We start from the raw sequence: 19,416 nt of genomic DNA, 5'->3' as shown, positions 1-19,416 counted from the left end.
GATCGATGAAGCGTAGCAATGATCCCAATCCAATAGTTTGTATACAGTGGACAGGACAAGTAATATGCCTGTCTACTGTGTCACTTTGCTGTGGCCTTGACTTTTGTATACCACCTCAACAAGGGTACTGCAAAAGTGGCGTATGAGAGATATTTGACAATTGTTTAGCTGAATACACTTTTAACTTTGACTTATATTTTCATCAAAACCATGAGACTTTGAACGTGAGTATATATATATATATATATATATATATATATATATATATATATATATATATATATATATATATATATATATATATATATATATATATATATATATATATATATATATATATATATATATGTATATATTGATACAATCACACGGGAAAAGGGAAACAACGGAGCACCTTAGCTTTCGTCTTTATTCAAGATATCTTCAGAGGCAACTGGATTACATAGACAGAGAGAGGCTTAAATATACAGGGTGACCTTATTAAACATGAGGTCAGGTCATAATGATGTCATCCACTAATCCCCACACCAACACACACGAAGAGGAGTTTAAGAGAAGGGGGCGACGTGACTAGTCAGGTCAGGTAAAAAATAAGGGACCCACTAAATAACTATCATACATCTAGATCAAAGGTTTTCATAGCATTTTTAACCTTGGGCCACTGACAAATAAATTTATGTAACATATTATCAGTTTTGAACTGACCATCACTAATGCTTATTGATTTTAATTCCTTAATCAAACTAGCTTCAACCAGAAGTCTTTCTGTGACACAAGATGATTTGAATACTTCTAAGCTTTTTTCGCAAGGAATGGGATGATTATTATTCCTAACATGAACGAACAAGGCACTGCTTTCAGATGCTGTTCTGTTATTGTACTTATTTTGTTTGATTCTGAGCTACAGTGTTTTTCCTGTCTGTCCTACATAATTACAATTACATTTGCTACATGGAATACAATAAACACTTCCATTTACATTCAAACTTGGGCTATTTCTTATTAACATATTGGTAATGGTTGAGTCATACTTGAAAACAACATTAATATTTAGAAGCTTGAGGGACCGAACTAAAGGGACAAATTCATTACATAAGAACATAAGAACATAAGAATGGAGGAAACTGCAGCGGGCCTATTGGCCCATACTGGGCAGTCCCGTTTACACCCAACCCCTCATATGAGCATCCAACCTATGTTTGAAACAATTCAGCGTATTCGAGTTAATGATGATATTTGGTAACTTGTTCCATTCATCCACTACTCTGTTTCCAAACCAGTGTTTACCTATTTCACGCCTAAATCTAAATTTATCTAATTTAAAACCATTGTTACGAGTTCGCTCCTTGTTGGATAGTTTGAGTACCTTTGTAATGTCCCCTTTGTTAGGCCTACCTTCCGCCTCTACCTCTGTCAGGTCGCCCTCATCTCCGTCTCTCAAGGGTGCAAATTAAGATGCTTTAACCTGTCTCTGCTACTCAAGGTTCCTAATAGCAGGTTAGTCTTGTCAATTTCTCCTCTGAATTCTTTCAAGGATTCTATATTCATTCTGTATCAGGTGGCCAGAACTGAACTGTGTCAATTATTATTCTCACAAAACAGAAGTCTAGTTTTAAGATGATACCTTTAGATCTTACTTCATTTACTCCTTTGTATGAACCCAAGTACTTTATTAGCCTTATTCTGAGCAAAAAACACATTGTTGACTTGGCTTAGGTTCCTACTTATCATTCCTCCTAATATCTCACCAGTCAGTTTCTCTATGGCATCGTTGTTTCAGCATCTAGTGTCTGTGGCTTCCCTGTTTACATCTCCTATAGTGAGTACTTTACATTTTTATCGACGTTGAATTTCATCTACCATTTTCAGACCATTCCAAAAATTTTTTTTAGATCTTCCTGTGGTTGCAGAATTCTCAAATAGGTTGATGCCGTCTAAGCCCCAGTGTCATCATGTAGAATTACTTATGTTGCTGTCATTGCCGATGTATGCTTCGTTTATGTATATAATAAATAATAATGGTCCAAGTATGAGCCTTGAGAACTCCACTTGTGGCGTTGCTCAATGGGACTTACTGCGTTAATGCTCTCGCTGTTTCCTGTCCTGTAACCACGCCCTAATCCATTTAAGGATGTCACCTTTGATGCCATGAGCTTCTACCTTTCTAGTGAGTGCTAGATTTGGGCTTTTGTGAAAGGCCTTGCTAAAGTCGAGATACTTACACATCATAGTGTGCCCCTCCGCCCACCGATTCGAAACTGATAGAAAGAATGTTAATAGATTGATTGAGGCAAGGCAATCAAGCATGTGAAGCACACTTTGGAATCGTGATCAATGATTGCTTCTCCGGAATGATTTCGATAAGTTTGAAATAGTGCTTCAGAAAATTCCTACTATTGATGTTAGACTGATTGGGCGGTAGTTAGAGAGTTGTGATCTATCCCCTTTGCTGAAATCAGTGGTAGAACAGCTCTCCAGGATTCTGGTACTACCTGCCAACATTGATATGTTAAACAACTTTTACTAAGGGCAGCTAAAGCTCTTCCATACATTCTTTTAATACTCTGGCAAATATCTCGCCGGGACCAGGTGACAGTAGGCTTTAGTTTGTCCTATTTGCTTACTAACATCGTTACTAGTCACTACTATCTCACTTAATTTGTTTTTCTTCACTATCTCTGAATAAATTAGGTGCCTCGGGTACATCATCCTTTAGAATTTTCGGTGGTGAAAACTGTTGAAAATATTTATTCAAATTATTGCTCCATTTTTCTGTCGTTATCAGTGACTCGCCGAAGTCTGACGTATTAGTCCAATCTTTCTCGTGTTTTATTTTGATATTTTGTTTGGTAGAATACTTTGGGGTTTGTCTTCGCCTCCGCGCTATCCTTACCTCATTATTCCTCTTTGCTTTCCTTATCTCGGTTTTTAACTACTGTAATACCTATAATAGTCGGAGGTGAATTTTATACGATTTATCCTTCTACCTATAGCCTTCCCTTTGTGTGATGTTCTTCAACATTTAATACATATCCATTTGGGTCATTGTTGTCTAGATGACTTTTTTTGTATGTGTTATATTTCTGCATACATTTGCATTAAGTAACTCATATTTAAATTGTCGTGGAACTTCGGCAATCTCCAGATCTCATTCATCAGACAGTGTCATCTGTCAGGTTCACAGCCAAGCGCGACACCCCGTCTCTCAGCTGCCTCTTTAAACTGTCAAAGTTTGCCTTTCTGAAATCTGGTACTTTAGTGGAATTTTCCTTACGTCTGCCCTGAAAATCTAACTGGAATCGAATTTCTTTGTGATCGCTGTTTGCAAGTTCGTTCCCTGCCTCGACATTGCTAATTAGGTTTTCTCTGTTCGACAGAACTAAGTCCAGTATATTATTACCCCGTGTGGGTTCAGTTATATGTTGACTTAGGAAACAGTCCTGGATCGTCTCGAGAAAATCCTGTGGATTCTGAGTTACCCGTGAAGGTCAGTCCAATCTATTTGGCCAAGGGTTAAAGTCGCCTACTATAAGACTTGTTGTGTATGGAAGCCCTGAGCATTTCATTCCAGATAAGTCGCTCATTGACGCTATCAAGATTGGGGGTCTATATATTACTCCTGTGATTAATTTTTCCCGACCGTCGCTTAATTCTATCCAAATTGTTTCTGTATTCCTCTCAGTTTTTATTTCCTTATTTATTTCACACTTCAGATTATCCCTAACATAGATTGCTACTCCGCCTCCTTTCCTGGTCTGCCTATCGGTATGGAACAGTTTTTAACCCGCAATTTGGTATTCGACTGGTAACTCACGTGTGTCTAGGTTGATCCATGTTTCAGTGAATACAATTATATCGATTTTTTCGGTACATACCAAGGCCTTAATATCATCCATTTTGTTTCTCATACTTCTACTGTTCGTGTAGTATACATTTAAGTTAGTCGTGTTCTGAGTCCTCCCCTTACCGCCTTTAGTTTTAAACTCCCTGTCTAATTTAGTTTTGTCATCATTCCTAACACTATTTCCCTGTAGTCTTTCACTTTGTTTACCCGCTCCCACTGCAGTCTCCTCCACCCACGTGCCCATATGTTCTCTTAGCAGTTTAATGACTTCGATATCTTTTGAACTGCCCCTACTGTTTGTATAGTATACATTTAAACCTACTCTTCCCTGGTCCTTTTTTACCCCTTGTCCTGAGCAACTAATTTTACTTCCCAGGACCTGCTTGTTTTTTGACTCCCACTTTCCCCGACCCCTCTCTACTGGCGAGGGGTCGATAGGGCAGAGTCAAAATATTCTTAAGTGTAGGAATTTGCCTGGTTTGAGAGGAATGAAAGGATTTTTTAGCCCTTTTAAAACAACGATCAACAAACACAGAAGGGTACCCGAGTTTTTGTACAATGGAACGAATGTGTTTCAATTCATCATCAATAAATTCAGAGTTACAAATACGCAGACATCTTAAGAACATAGCAGAAAAAACTGACATTTTGGTAGAGTCTAGGTGATTCGATAAAAAGTGTATGAAACTGTCTACCTGTGTGGGCTTTCTGTATCCCTTAAATTTGTAGTTTTGGCCATTTCTCATGATATGCATATCAAGGAATGGAAGGGATCCATTTATTTCTCTTCCAATTTTGAATGTGACACTTGGGACAATATCATTAAGCTTGTCTAAAAATTCCAATGGGTCACTGTTTCTAGGCCAAACACAATGAACATCATCTATATATCTATACCATATATATATATATATATATATATATATATATATATATATATATATATATATATATATATATATATATATATATATATATATATATATATATATATATATATATATATATATATATATGCGGATGTAATGTGAATTTATAATTTTATATACGTGTGTGTTGGTAGGAGTATGGAATCTGTTATATTGTGTGGTTTGGAATGTCACGTAGCCCGAAAGGTTGTAAATTGATTTTCGTCTAAGTTGTACATTATACTGGTATTTTTAATAACATTCTATTCATGTAGGCAGGCATATTCAGCACTCAGATGATACAACTGTTATTGTAAGCTCTTTCGGGTTTTAGGTTACATACACTGAATAAGATTATCATTGGCTTCAATAACAATATAAAAACTATTTTTTGTCACTAGTTTGTCACCATTAGGCCTCAAGACATGTTTTTATGAAGCGAAAGTTTAGACACTATTTGGACTCTAGTCTGAGTCTGAATAGTATTTTCACCTTTCCATGATAAACAGCATCTACTCATAGTTGTTATATTTTTCAACTCTTCCTTTGTAATTATTCAATTTGCATAAAACTCCATCACAAATTGCGATTTTCCGATTGCACTGACTAAAACGAATGCACATAAATTAAAACTGCAGTGCACCCAATATTAAGAAACAAAGCAGTAACAAATACCTGCTATAATTAATGAACCAGTCCTGAGTCCATTCTTCACCAACTCCACAAGTCGTCTGCCAGACTAACGTTATGAAAGGAGACTTGAATTGCCAGGCGTTTCACCCGTATTGACTAGGAACCCGATGATGCAAACAAGTGATCAGCAACATTCTCTCTCTTTCAGTGGTGAATTTATATCATCATTTTGATACTTAATATTTAGGTAAATTCTTATCTAGATTTCGATGAAATTTTACATTTAAATATTATGTTATTCTCATTGGCCTCAACCGACACCAGTCACTGTAGTAAGAGAGACCGCACTTCCTCGCCATCTGATACTCTACTGCAGCTATAGATTCTTAAAAATAAATCCTGGATGTATTTGAATTAGGAGTGCTTACCGTTTGAACATGTTACAAATATATCCTCAGAGAATCTACTACTGTAAAAATCGTCAGGTGCACCATAAATACGAACCGACACAGAATGTCGGAAATTGTCTTTGGATCCTCGTGGCAACACACGGTAACTGGGTGCCTCGTAGGCCAAGGCTAGACCAGCATGGGATCTTGGAGTAGCAGTGGGCCCCAGAGGGACAGCGCATAGACCCACTGGCATGTGAACACGTCCTGGCACCTACCAACTACTGCCCCGCTCCTTTGCGAATTAACCTTGGTAGGTATAAGGCTACGGGAGTAAACTCCAGACAAAAAATCGGCGGTGGAGCCTCGCATCAGGCAGACATGCTTACAGAGCTCCAACAAGACCCCAACGGCGGTATAGGTGGAAGACATGACCACCATGGGAACACAACGACTACACCAGTGGATGAAGGCAATGCATAATGGAGAGGCAATTAAGGAGATACCCAACAAACTGGGCTATTGGCAGTAGTCCATTGCAACTCTCCCTCTCTCCAGTCGTTGCAACACTTGCACAACTGGATCAGGAAAAGGGAAAGCCAACATGTGTGGTTGCAGCCTGAGCTCCTGCCTTACCACATAAATCAACTCACTTGCAGCCATCATCCAGCTCATCATACCTTTCATCATCATCTAAACCCTTATACCCCCAAAAGTCCTATGGCGACGGACGAGTGGCGATGGGGACAGGCAGAGATGACTGCCGGGAGTCTTTAGTCACAACTCTGCACATGGGCGGCACAGATAACATGGTCATTTATGCATTGGGATCTAGGCAGCAGAGCAATCAGGTTCTGTCTGTGCGACTGAACAGCCCTTTCGAGGAGCCGCTCTGCTCACCCCACATGGGGAGGGGGCTAGAAAAGGTGCCCTAAACATAGCCTGTCTAAAAACCTACCTCACTCAGCAAACGCACCTAGTAAGGTCATCCTTATGCAGTCGAAAACACAATCAAAATCACAGATCCAAACAAAAACAAACTATACAACTTCACATGGTCGCTACCTGGAATGTCAGGACCCTTCTGGATACTGTCACAAATGAGCGTCCTGAAAGAAGAACTGCCCTTGTGGTATAAGAGCTGGTTAGGTATAACATCGACATAGTAGCCATTAGTGAGTCCCGGCTCCCAGACAAGGGTCGACTCACAGAACTGGGGTCTGGCTATACCTTTTTCTGGAAGGGTAAGCCTGCTGCGGAAAGAAATTGCATTTATGGAGTTTTTTTGCCATACGCCAATGCATCCTATACACAGGCTAACTGGAATGCCTATTGGGTTCAACGAGCGCCTCATGACGCCCCGAGTCCCACTGAATCACTTACGACTGTAAAAATCGTCAGGTGCACCATAATACGAACCGACACAAATGTCGGAAATTGTCTTTGGATCCGGCAACACACGGTAACTGGGTGCCTCGTAGGCCAAGGCTAGACCAGCATGGGATCTTGGAGTAGCAGTGGGCCCCAGAGGGACAGCGCATAGACCCACTGGCATGTGAACACGTCCTGGCACCTACCAACTACTGCCCCGCTCCTTTGCGAATTAACCTTGGGAGGTATAAGGCTACGGGAGTAAACTCCAGACAAAAAATCGGCGGTGGAGCCTCGCATCAGGCAGACATGCTTACAGAGCTCCAACAAGACCCCAACGGCGGTATAGGTGGAAGACATGACCACCATGGGAACACAACGACTACACCAGTGGATGAAGGCAATGCATAATGGAGAGGCAATTAAGGAGATACCCAACAAACTGGGCTATTGGCAGTAGTCCATTGCAACTCTCCCTCTCTCCAGTCGTTGCAACACTTGCACAACTGGATCAGGAAAAGGGAAAGCCAACATGTGTGGTTGCAGCCTGAGCTCCTGCCTTACCACATAAATCAACTCACTTGCAGCCATCATCCAGCTCATCATACCTTTCATCATCATCTAAACCCTTATACCCCCAAAAGTCCTATGGCGACGGACGAGTGGCGATGGGGACAGGCAGAGATGACTGCCGGGAGTCTTTAGTCACAACTCTGCACATGGGCGGCACAGATAACATGGTCATTTATGCATTGGGATCTAGGCAGCAGAGCAATCAGGTTCTGTCTGTGCGACTGAACAGCCCTTTCGAGGAGCCGCTCTGCTCACCCCACATGGGGAGGGGGCTAGAAAAGGTGCCCTAAACATAGCCTGTCTAAAAACCTACCTCACTCAGCAAACGCACCTAGTAAGGTCATCCTTATGCAGTCGAAAACACAATCAAAATCACAGATCCAAACAAAAACAAACTATACAACTTCACATGGTCGCTACCTGGAATGTCAGGACCCTTCTGGATACTGTCACAAATGAGCGTCCTGAAAGAAGAACTGCCCTTGTGGTATAAGAGCTGGTTAGGTATAACATCGACATAGTAGCCATTAGTGAGTCCCGGCTCCCAGACAAGGGTCGACTCACAGAACTGGGGTCTGGCTATACCTTTTTCTGGAAGGGTAAGCCTGCTGCGGAAAGAAATTGCATTTATGGAGTTTTTTTGCCATACGCCAATGCATCCTATACACAGGCTAACTGGAATGCCTATTGGGTTCAACGAGCGCCTCATGACGCCCCGAGTCCCACTGAATCACTTACGTCTTGCCATTTTCATCAGTGCATATGCCCAACACTGCATGCAGAGGATGACATCAAGGAAGCTTCTTACGCCGACCTTGACAGAGTCCTAACCTATATCCCCAGAGAAGAAAAGGTTGTGCCCCTTGGTGACTTCAATGCCAGAGTTGGAAGAGATGCTGACATTTGCCAGGGAAATGTAGGGAGAAATGGAGTGTGAAAGTGTAATTCCAAAGGCCAACTCCTCCTCAGCAAGTATGCTGCACACAACCTCACTATCACCAATACCTTGTTTAGGCAGGCCGATAAGTTCAAGGGTTCGTGCCAACACCCACGATCCAAACACTGGCATCTCATTTACTACATCATTGTCAGAGAAAAAGGTCGCCGGCATGTCCACATCACTCGTGCCATGCATGGATCAGACCACTGCGACACTGATCATTGGCTCGTCAGAGCTAAGCTCTCACTTCACGTTACCCTAGAACGGCGAAGGCAAACAGGCCTCTAGAAGAGGTTTTAACACTATGCGTCTGGAGGATCCAGCGGTAGCACATGCTTTCAGAGAGCAACTCGAACATGGGCTGATTAACAATCCGACGACGAAAAAACCCAAATCCCAGTGCCGAATGAGATATGCTCAACACTGTCATCATCAAAACCTGCAGAGACCCACGGCCAGATCGAAGGAATACACAATGACTGGTTTGATGAAATTGACCCAGCAATCAATGTACTCATCAATGATAAACGCGTTGCTTTAACTGACTGGCAGAACAGCCCTCAGTTTCGGACCAAAGCTTATACCCTCCACAAGAAGAAAGCTGTGGCTAGCGGGAACTTTGCAATCAAAAGAATGACTGGTTAAAAAATAATGCATGTGAAAAACAAAATTTTGCAGAACAGCACTAGATGCGCGAATTTTTATATTCCACCAAAACATTTTATGAGCCAATCACTAGTGGCGCAGCCCCTCTTTGCTCATCCGACGGTAATTCCATAAATATAGATGATGAAGGCTTCCTTCAGTACTGGAAAGAGCACTATCATTCACTGATCAAACGAAACACTGAGGTGGATGTCCTGACTACCCAGCAGGTCCCTCAGCATCCAGAGCTGACCTACCTCAGCTATCCTCCATCCCTGGATGAGGTAGCTACTGCCATCAAACAGATGAGAAATAACAAAGTGTCAGGGCCTAATGGAATCCCAGCCGAGGTGCATAAAGTTTGAGGACCTCTACTTACCAGCCATCTCCACTCTCTCTTGGAGAATAAATTGGGAAAGGAGGAAATCCCCCAAGGGAGACCGAACAGACTGTGGCAACTACCGCGGGATCTCGCTGCTGCCCGTAGCTGGGAAGATTATTGCCCGAGTCCTCCTAAACAGACTTCTTCCTGAGGCTGAAAATTTCCACCCAGAATCTCAATGTGTTTTTTAGACCATCACGTGGCACCACTGATATGATTTTTGCTGCCCTCCAGATACAGGAAAAGTGCTGAAAATAGCGTCGTGACCTGTAAATGGCTTTCATCGACCTAACCATGGCCTTCGACTCGGTCAACAGGGAAGCCTTCTGGTGGACCCTCAGCCATTTTGGCTGCCTCCCAAAATTCATCGCCATTGTGAGGCAATTACGCATTGGAATGAACGGCAGTGTCCTGCACAATGGCACCCAGTCTAAGTTCTTCCCCATCCGAAAGGGGGTTAAACAAGGGTGAGTACTGGCACCGACTCTCTTTTCCATTTTCTTGGCTGCCTTCCTTACTCATGCCAGTGCCAATTTAGCCGGCGTGGTGGACATCGAGTACCGGATGAAGGGTCTTTTCAACATAAGACGACTCTAGGCAAGAACAGTGGTGTCGGTAGCTTCCATTATTGAACTTCAGTATGCAGATGACCTCATTCTTGTTCCTCACACTGAAAGCGACCTAGAGGAGATCCTGAAGACCTATGAAAAGGTGTATTCACACTTCGGCTTTGAGGTGAATGTACGTAAGACTCAGATTCTCTTACAAGCTGCCCCTTTTTCAGACACACCTCCACCGTCCATCCATCTTAACGGATCTACCCTCTCTAATTTACCCACTTTCGGTATATCGGCTCCCACCTGTACACCACCGCGGACATCGATGAAGAGATTCAGTATCGGATCAGATGTCCATCTCAAACCTTTGGCAGACTCCGAAACCGTGTCTTCCTCTGTAGGGAGCTGAAATTATTTAAAAATTTACATATATATCGAGCAGTGGTCCTCCCCACTCTGCTATATGGCAGCGAGACATGGGTCACAAACATAAGGCACCTCAAGGCACTTGAAAACTTTCATCAACTTAGTCTACGTTCTATCCTTCGAGTTCGCTGGGAAGACAAGAGAACAAATGCCAGTATTCTTGCTGACACCAACTGTAGGAGCATCGAGGCTACCATTATCCATGAACAACTACGTTGGACTGGCCATATTACCCGCATGGACGACAGTAGACTGCAAAAGCAGCTAGTTTACAGTCATCTAACGAATAGTAAACGTAATGCTGGCGGGCAACTAAAAAGGTATAAAGATAGTCTTAAGACATACCTGAAAAGTGCCAGTCGATCCCCTTTACATGGGAGAACATCACTTTATACCGTAACGCTTGGAGGATCACCACACGAGAAGTTGTCAATGCTTTTGAATTAGCCCGACTGCAAACCGAGGCAGATAAGCACTAGCGCCGGAAGGACGCTGCTGCCGCCCCTCCCGCACTAGATGGAGCTATCCACATGTGCAACATCCGTGAACGATTCTGCCGGTCTCGTGTCGGCCTTTAGCCACCTTAAAACTCACCAACCTAGGTGACATCATTGATAACCGATATCATTGTGTCATAGCTGGATGACCATCATACTCGATTCCGAGTTACAGCAAAGTAGTAGTAGTGTGTGTGTGTGTGTGTGTGTGTGTTTAATGTTTATGTTCAGTATGTAATAGCACTATTACATACATAATCGTCATACTCGATTCCGAGTGACATCAGGGTAGTAAGTAGTGTGTGTGTGTGATGATATATCAATATATTATATAAATATTTTGTATTATAAAAACATTAAAAAATACCAAGCTCTACAAATCGGTACATCCGCATCCTCTAGATACGGATGCGGCTGTGATAACCGCATTTTTTTTCTACTTCGACAGGTGTACGGCGTATGTGTCCCTGCCCTACAGTGCTCGAGGTGCCCAGGTGATGAAAGTCGCCTCATGGACAGCTGAGAGTGGATTAAAATTTGACCCGGCAGTGAATGTATTCCCAGAGAAGTACTTAAAGTCAGTAGTAGAGAACATAGTTTGCACTTTATATTACAGCAAGATCATAAGAATAATCCTTCACATTAGTTTTGCTTACCTACTACACTTTTTTTTATATTGAAAAAATTGATTAACTGTTGAATGTCGTTTGTATTTCACTTATTTTCTTTCACAGTATTGATAATTACTTTCGGGATGAATTTTTTGTTTACGGGATTAGCCCACTGGGGCACAGGTCAATGACCCATATCGTGGCCTGGGGGGCGAAAGTATAATAATAATAATAATAATAATAATAATAATAATAATAATAATAAAAATAATAATAATAATAATAAAATTATTATTATTATCAATGGACAATAAATAAATACAAATAAAAAGATTAATAGTGGGAAACGATATCTGTATGTTGTGTTGTCAAAGTAAGAGAAACAATTAAGAACCTGCAACTGTGTGTAAATGAGGCAGAAAGTCAGATCAGCAACCTGGGATTTATATGTAGAGTATTCTATTACCCATCCCTCTCATATATATATATATATATATATATATATATATATATATATATATATATATATATATATATATATATATATATATATATATATATATATATATATATATATTCCTGAGGAATGTTATTGACAAGTTTCCACAGAGTGTACTTGAATCAAATAGTAATATCTAGCATTTTGACTGATGGTGTAAGATACATTGACGGTAAAGTATATTATATGTGTGTGTATATATATATATATATATATATATATATATATATATATATATATATATATATATATATATATATATATATATATATATATATATATATATATATATATATATATATATATATATATATATATATATATATATATATATATATATATATAAATCATTGTAGGTGCACGTGATCTAGGTATATGCTGATAACCACAAGGAAACAAGAAAACACGAAGTTCCCAAGCGCTTTCGTGTAATTCACATTTTCAGGGGTGAGTACAGTCTAAGGATTAATACTTGACAAGGCTAATACATACTGTAGATGAGAGTGAGATCAAGTCCCTAGGGGACAAGGTGTCCACAATGTTCCGGTCATAATACTGTGACCCTTACTAATCTTCTTAATAAAAAAAAAATTACCATGCTATCTCTAAGCACAGCAGCTGTCCGTAGTCAGGTCATAGGGTAAGATGACCCAACCTTCTCACCTGGTTACAAATCTTCTTAATCACCAAATTATCCAATTTGTACATACCATTACTCAAATTCATGTTGTCAGATTCGGTATGTTTAATGAGACTGGATTCTATAATGTTCCTACCGTCAATTGAATTACAAGGTAATATTGAGGAGGCATTATCCCAGTCAATGCAATGCTTATTATCTCTCATATGAATAAAAGAGCATTGGATTCCTGCCTGTCCTAACACTATATTTATGTTGTTTAAGTCTAGTTATAAGATCTTTACCTGTCTGGCCTAAGTAGAACATATTACATTCCTTGCAAGGAACCTTGTAAATGCAGCCGCCTGCATTGTTGGGGAAGTTTTTAATTAACATTTATTTTACAGTGTATGAGTTTTTAAATGTCACATCAACGTTCCAGGTTATCAGTTGTATAGGAACTTGAGATAAATTTTTGTTAAATGGTAATACTAAGAGATTCTTATTGTCATGGGTGGGCTTAGGTTCAGTTCTATAAACAGATTTCATAGTAATGTTAAGGCATTTGTCTATAAAAGACCTTGGGTAACTAAAGTTCAAGACAATATTATAGATATATTTATATTCTTTTTCAATGAATTCCAGACTGCATATTCTTAGAGCACGTAAAAACATTGATGAAAATACATGGCGGGCAGAATAATAATGAATGTATGAACACACATTAGTAGGTTTCCTATAAATGCTGAACATAAAGGTGTTACCTATTCTCTGAATCAGACAGTCTAGGAATGGTAATTCTACTGTGAATTTGATCGAGGGGGCTAAGTTGTTAAGTTGTGGTAGAAAAGCTTTTAGGTCCTCATTACATTGCCAAAGACATATTACATCATCTACATATCTAAACCAGAATGCTGAAGGTGGTAAAATATTACTTAATAGTTTCTTCTCAAAGAATTCCATATATAAGTGTAAAGGCCTGGGACTTAGGGATAGAAATCCCTAACCAGACTAATCAGGTTCTTAATTAAGGAAAGTCACGGACCATGGTTTTCTGAGGAATAACAAACAACCGTTTGAGATTGACATCTCTTTACTATAAAAATATAACACAAAACTCTGACGCCACTCAACAAACATCAAATAACAATTAAAGGGAGCAAACAATTAATGGGAGTCAGCAATTAATAGAATCAAACAATTAATGGGAGTCAACAACTGAAAGAATCAAACAATGAACAGATATTTCCTATGGCAGTGGCCCTGGGGTAAGGTTCTGGAACAAGGTGATCCACACTCAGGGTAGGGAAGCGTCCATTCAACTCCACACTCGAGCGACTTCTTGAAATGGCAGAACACCGGGGCACAGACGGAATGAGATGAACTGACGGTCGTGGTATGTGGTAGTGGTAGATGACCAGAGAATTGACAGTCGATAGGTGAAGGTCTGGGGACACAGCCCACGAGTCCAGGACCTATGATGAGATCACAGCCAGAATTTGACGAACAGAGGGGTAGCTAGATAGTGACTATGGCGGCTGGGTTGAATCTGCCCGTGACCCAGATAGAAGCTGCCGTTCTCACCTCTGTCCAACCGCCCCAAGTGTCGTCCGCACCAGCAAACGAGCGAGTTAGCAGCGGTAACCAGCAGGAAGATCGTTTCCGCCCTTACAATAAGTTGCTTAATACTGGTGAAAGCGGATTACCCATTGCCATACCGAATTTTTTTAGCATAATATTCTCTAATGAATTCAAATTTACAAACTTTAATACATAGTTTGATAAGTTCGATAGAGTCATCTTTCGAGACAGGCAACGAAATGTTATCCAGGGAATCTGTGAAGAACTCCAGTAAATCATCAACTGGGACCTTTATAAAGAGTGATGTTACATCAAAACTAACCAGTTTAAAATCATAATTAACGTGTAAGTTATTGAGTTTATCAACCAGATCCATATTATTCGTAATATTAGAGTTAGAAATGTTGCCAACTAGGGGATTTAGTAGAGAAACTAGCCGTTTAGATAACTTATAAGTGATTGACACAACTGAGCTAATGATGGGTCTTGCTGGGATATTAGGCTTAAGTTTTTTGTTAAAATGAGTGTTAACTGTGTTGAGAGGATTATTTATGAGCTTAGAATATGTTGCAACATCACATAAAAGGTCATTCATTTTAGAAAAATAATCATCTTTATTTAAAATCACTACTGGGTTGGCTTTATCTGCTTTAGTAACATGTAGATCCTTATTTTTCTTAGGGGCTTCGATTGCTTAATGTGAGAGTTGATTAATATTAGTATTAGATATGTAGTCCAATGGAGTATGGAATGATGTCAGTCATTGGCTGGCCTTGGAGTTGGAAGGATGTTTGAGTTTGTCAGTGGTGGATACCTTTTCAAATCAGGTTTATTTGAGAAATAATTTTTCAGTGCTGCTCTAGTATTATTTATGGGTGTAAAGTGCAATCAATGGTGATATTACAAAGTAGTTTATTGTTTATTTACTGTGCATATATCAGTGGTTTACTCAGGATTATGTTGATTATTTATTCTCTTGATTTAATTTATCTCTTCATGATGGAACCTTCACATTTAGTATGGTAATTTTTTTGTTATTAAATTTCATTTAAATCTTTTGCAATGTGTATAATTCCAAACCTTCACTCCCGAACTCTTGGGATAAAGAGGGCTGCTTGAACCCAGGAATAAGATGTGCTGAGTTGCCAATTTGTTTTTTGTTTTTATTTTTGTTGTGCCATATGTGCCCTCATTAGTATATTAATCTTTAAATTAATTCAAGTTGATAAGCTATGGCATAACAAAAAGGGTGCCTGTCCAGGAGATTTATGATGAAATTAACTTAAATTAAGTTAAACAGTTAAAATCATCAAGAGAGAAGTTTGCGAATAATTTTTTGGTACAAGTTTTCTCCACTAGTCGGTAAGTTGCCATATATGTTTAAAATGAAACCTCTTGATTTATCTAAGTTCATTGTTGGACCTTCAGTGTTAAGTCTGGTATGTAGTACCGTTCGTAAAGATGACTGAGTTTCGTTGGCTAAGCTTTATAAAGTAGAGATTAAGTCAAACTGGAAAAAGACAACTATCAAAAATGCAGTAATTAAAGATTGGTGGAAAAGTCAATTTTGGATGACTCTGCGTTCCAACTGTGTGAGATGGAGGAAGGTCCGTCAGTAAAGTTAATAGAGTTGCAGTTAGAAAGAGAGAAGCTGGAGTAGGAAATGAAGCTAAGGTTACAGGAAAAAGCAATGGAGGACATGGAAAGAGAAAGGGTATTCAAGTTAGAGTTGTTGGACAAGAAAGCTACTCTGGAGTCATGTGACGTCAAGTTTGATGTAATTAAACTGACGAAGTTTGTACCAAAATTTGAAGAACATGATACGGAAGAGTTTTTCATCCAATTTGAGCAGATTGCCACACCTCTTTCCTGGCCTCAGCAGTATTGGCCCTTGCTGATCCAGTCTGTCCTTGTGGGCAAAGGCCGTTCCACTTACTTGTCCCTAGCCAGCTCTCAGCAAAACGAGTATTCTGTGGTCAAGGAAGCCATTTTGAAATCTTACCACTTGACAGCAGAGTCATATAGAGATAAGTTTAGAAATATATTCAAATTGCCCGATCAGTCATATATCGAATATGGTCACACTGTCAATAAATTGGGCAACAGATGGTTATCGGCTAGTGGAGTTAAAACCTATGATGAACTTTGTGAATTGATGGCACTAGAGCAGTATTTTAGAGATATCCCCACAGACGTCCATTCGTACGTTTGTGAGAAGGAAGTTACAACTATTGAGAGAGCTGCCATTTTGACGGAAAATTTCAGTCTTATTCATAAACATAAAGTTAATGAGGTTCCAGGCCCAGCCGTAACTCCAGCTCAAGGTGGTAAGCACCCGGTTGGTAACATACTGGAGGTAATAAACTCTCTTTTGAAAATATTGGCAGAAGTTCTGATGGTCATGGTGGTTTTGGATTTAGCTGGGTTTTGACTTATGTGTGTTTTTATTGTAAAAAGCCTGGTCACTATATCGCCCAATGTCCTAAGCTCAAAGCTATGGAGTCCCATGAAACGCCTGTTGCTAATCTTGCATTTGTCTCAGCAAATGATGTTGCTGCGGTTTCTGACCCAGTTTGCGTGGATCCTGAGGATTTGTTCCAGCCCTTTCAGTTTCCTGGTTTCGTGTCCGTATCCGAGGGTAGTCCTGCTGTCCCTGTGAGTATTTTGAGGGATACTGGTGCTTCACTTATTATTCTGTTGAAAAGTTCTCTTCCATCTGTGGAAGAGGCTTATACTGGTGAGCTTGTTATGTTGCGGGGCGTTAGTGGAACCACTTGCGTTCCTTTGTGTAAAGTGTATCTTCAGACGGACCTTTTGTCTCAGCAAGTTGCAGGAGGGGTTCAGGAGGTTTTGCCAGTGGATGGAGTAACATTGTTCTTGGGAAATGATATATCTGGTAGCCTTGTTCTTCCAGATCCAGTTGTGTGCTCTACACCTTTGAGTAATAACCCTGCTGCAGATCTTGTGAGTAAGTTAGTTGGGTTATTCCCTTCTTGTGCTTTAACCCGTAGTCAAACTAAAATGGTGACGTATGGGACAGATGTGAATGATCGGGTTGATGTTCTGCCCGATTATTATTTGAATGGACTGTTTGATGTTAAGCCAGAGCAGTTAGATGCAGGTATAGTTGATCAACCTATGAGTGATCTGTCAAGTGATGTAAAGACAGATTCTAAGGACCATGTGAATGTTGTTTTCAGTAGCCTTCCTGTCAGAAGAGAGATGTTGATTTCTGCTCAAGAGTCTGACCAGTCGTTGGTTCACTTATTTCCTAAGGCAGTATCAGAACCCGAGAGCCATTATGAATCTAGTGTTTCCTCAGGCATAGCAGATTTTTGCCGTACATGTCATGTATGCCAGCTAGTTGGTAAGCCCAATCAATTATTGTTATCTGCACCTTTAAAATCTATACCCTTTGCTGATGAGCCATTTGCAAAAGTAATCATTGAGTGTGTGGACCCTCTTCCTAAAACTGAGTGTGATAATAATTATTTGTTACCGGTGATGTGTGCTTCCACTAGCTTTCCGGAAGTTATACCTGTGTGTGCACTTGGTTTATATTATATTATATGTTGGCTTATATTACATCTATTGTATGTTATCAGATGTACTATACAGTCTAGTTTGGGATTCTTACCATGTGAACTGATATGTGGCCGGAATATCCGTGGTCCCTTGAAACTATTGCATGAGAATTGGGAAGAAGACGATGAAACTGAAGAAGATAGAAAATTTATTGTTGGGGATAAAGTGCTTTTGTTCTTGCCCATTAGGAAGTTTCCCCTACAAGCTAAGTATCAGGGTCCCTTTGAAGTTTTGAGTAAAGTAGTAGATGTTAACTATGTCATAGCCACGCCTGAACGTATGAAGACTAAAAGACTAGTACATGTGAATCTGTTGAAACCCTATTTTGTTAGACCTGATAAGGTGGTGTGCAATACAGTGACATGTGATGGAGTGGAGGAAGATGAGTGACCTAAGCAGGACTTTGGGGAATTGAAAGCCCATATCAGACTGAACAATTCTGATTTGTTAAGTGATCCTTCTTTTAAATTGTGCCGTCTACTACAGGACCAGAGAAGCGATGTATTGTGTCTCCTACAAGAAGTCCAGCCCATCTTTTGTGATGTGCCACAGCCTAGCCCAGTGGTGACCCATGGTGTTATGTTGGTGGACGACGTAGCCCTAGTGAAACAAGTACCCTACTGCAGGTCTTTCCTGAAAATTGGCATTCTGAATGATGAGGTGACCTAGTGACAGTGAGCGGGCATTCCCTTGTGTTCAGGCACCCTTGTCAGAGCGAGCGAAACGCATATCGGCAATTGTTAATCCTTATTGCTTGTATCAGTATACCGTTATGCCATTTGGTATGTGTAGCACCCCTCCAAGTTACCAACGTTTATCTGACTGGTGTTTGGCACTTTAATCATATGATATTGAAATTAGACATAAGAAGGGTAAGGATAACATTATTGCTGATACTCTGTGTAGGCCATATTAGGCAGATGTGATATCTGTGTGTTGCCAATGTAAAACCCTATAGGTTTTATTTTAAGGAGGGGGGTGTTATGCATGGCGTAATGTATAGTGGTTCATTGCACTGTAGATTGCAAAATATTTTTTAGACATGTTACCCTTAAGTAGTGTAAATAAGATATTTTTTGTAATTGTGTGTGAGCAGGGCTGGTACTTGATACATTAAACAAAATTTCTGTGCGTATGTAGGTATTTTTGTAGCTTAATGTGGGAGTTGATTAATATTGGTATTAGGGTTGCAGTCCCCTGGAGTATGGAGCGAGTCAGTCATTGGCTGGCCTTGGAGGTGGAACATAAGAACATAAGAACATAAGAACATAAGAAAATAAGGAGTCTGCAATAGGCCGGTTGGCCTGTGCATGGCAGCTCCTGTCGAGAGTTACTACCACTCTCTATCATCCATGA

General features: G+C 40.1%; 1 protein-coding gene across 1 annotated transcript in view; it reads left to right on the top strand.

Annotated features, from left to right (window-relative positions):
• The window catches only part of LOC121873941, a 42,855-nt gene that overhangs the window by 11,012 nt on the left and 12,427 nt on the right, over nucleotides 1-19,416 (top strand). Inside the window, exon 5 of the mRNA XM_042377820.1 lies at nucleotides 11,614-11,742. Coding sequence (XP_042233754.1) covers nucleotides 11,614-11,742 — 129 coding nt within the window. The remainder of the gene's footprint in view (nucleotides 1-11,613; nucleotides 11,743-19,416) is intronic.

This window comes from Homarus americanus, unplaced genomic scaffold, assembly GCF_018991925.1.
Source record: "Homarus americanus isolate GMGI-L3 unplaced genomic scaffold, GMGI_Hamer_2.0 scaffold25827, whole genome shotgun sequence".
Lineage (NCBI taxonomy): Eukaryota > Metazoa > Arthropoda > Malacostraca > Decapoda > Nephropidae > Homarus > Homarus americanus.
This window is presented reverse-complemented; position numbering and strand designations above follow the sequence as displayed.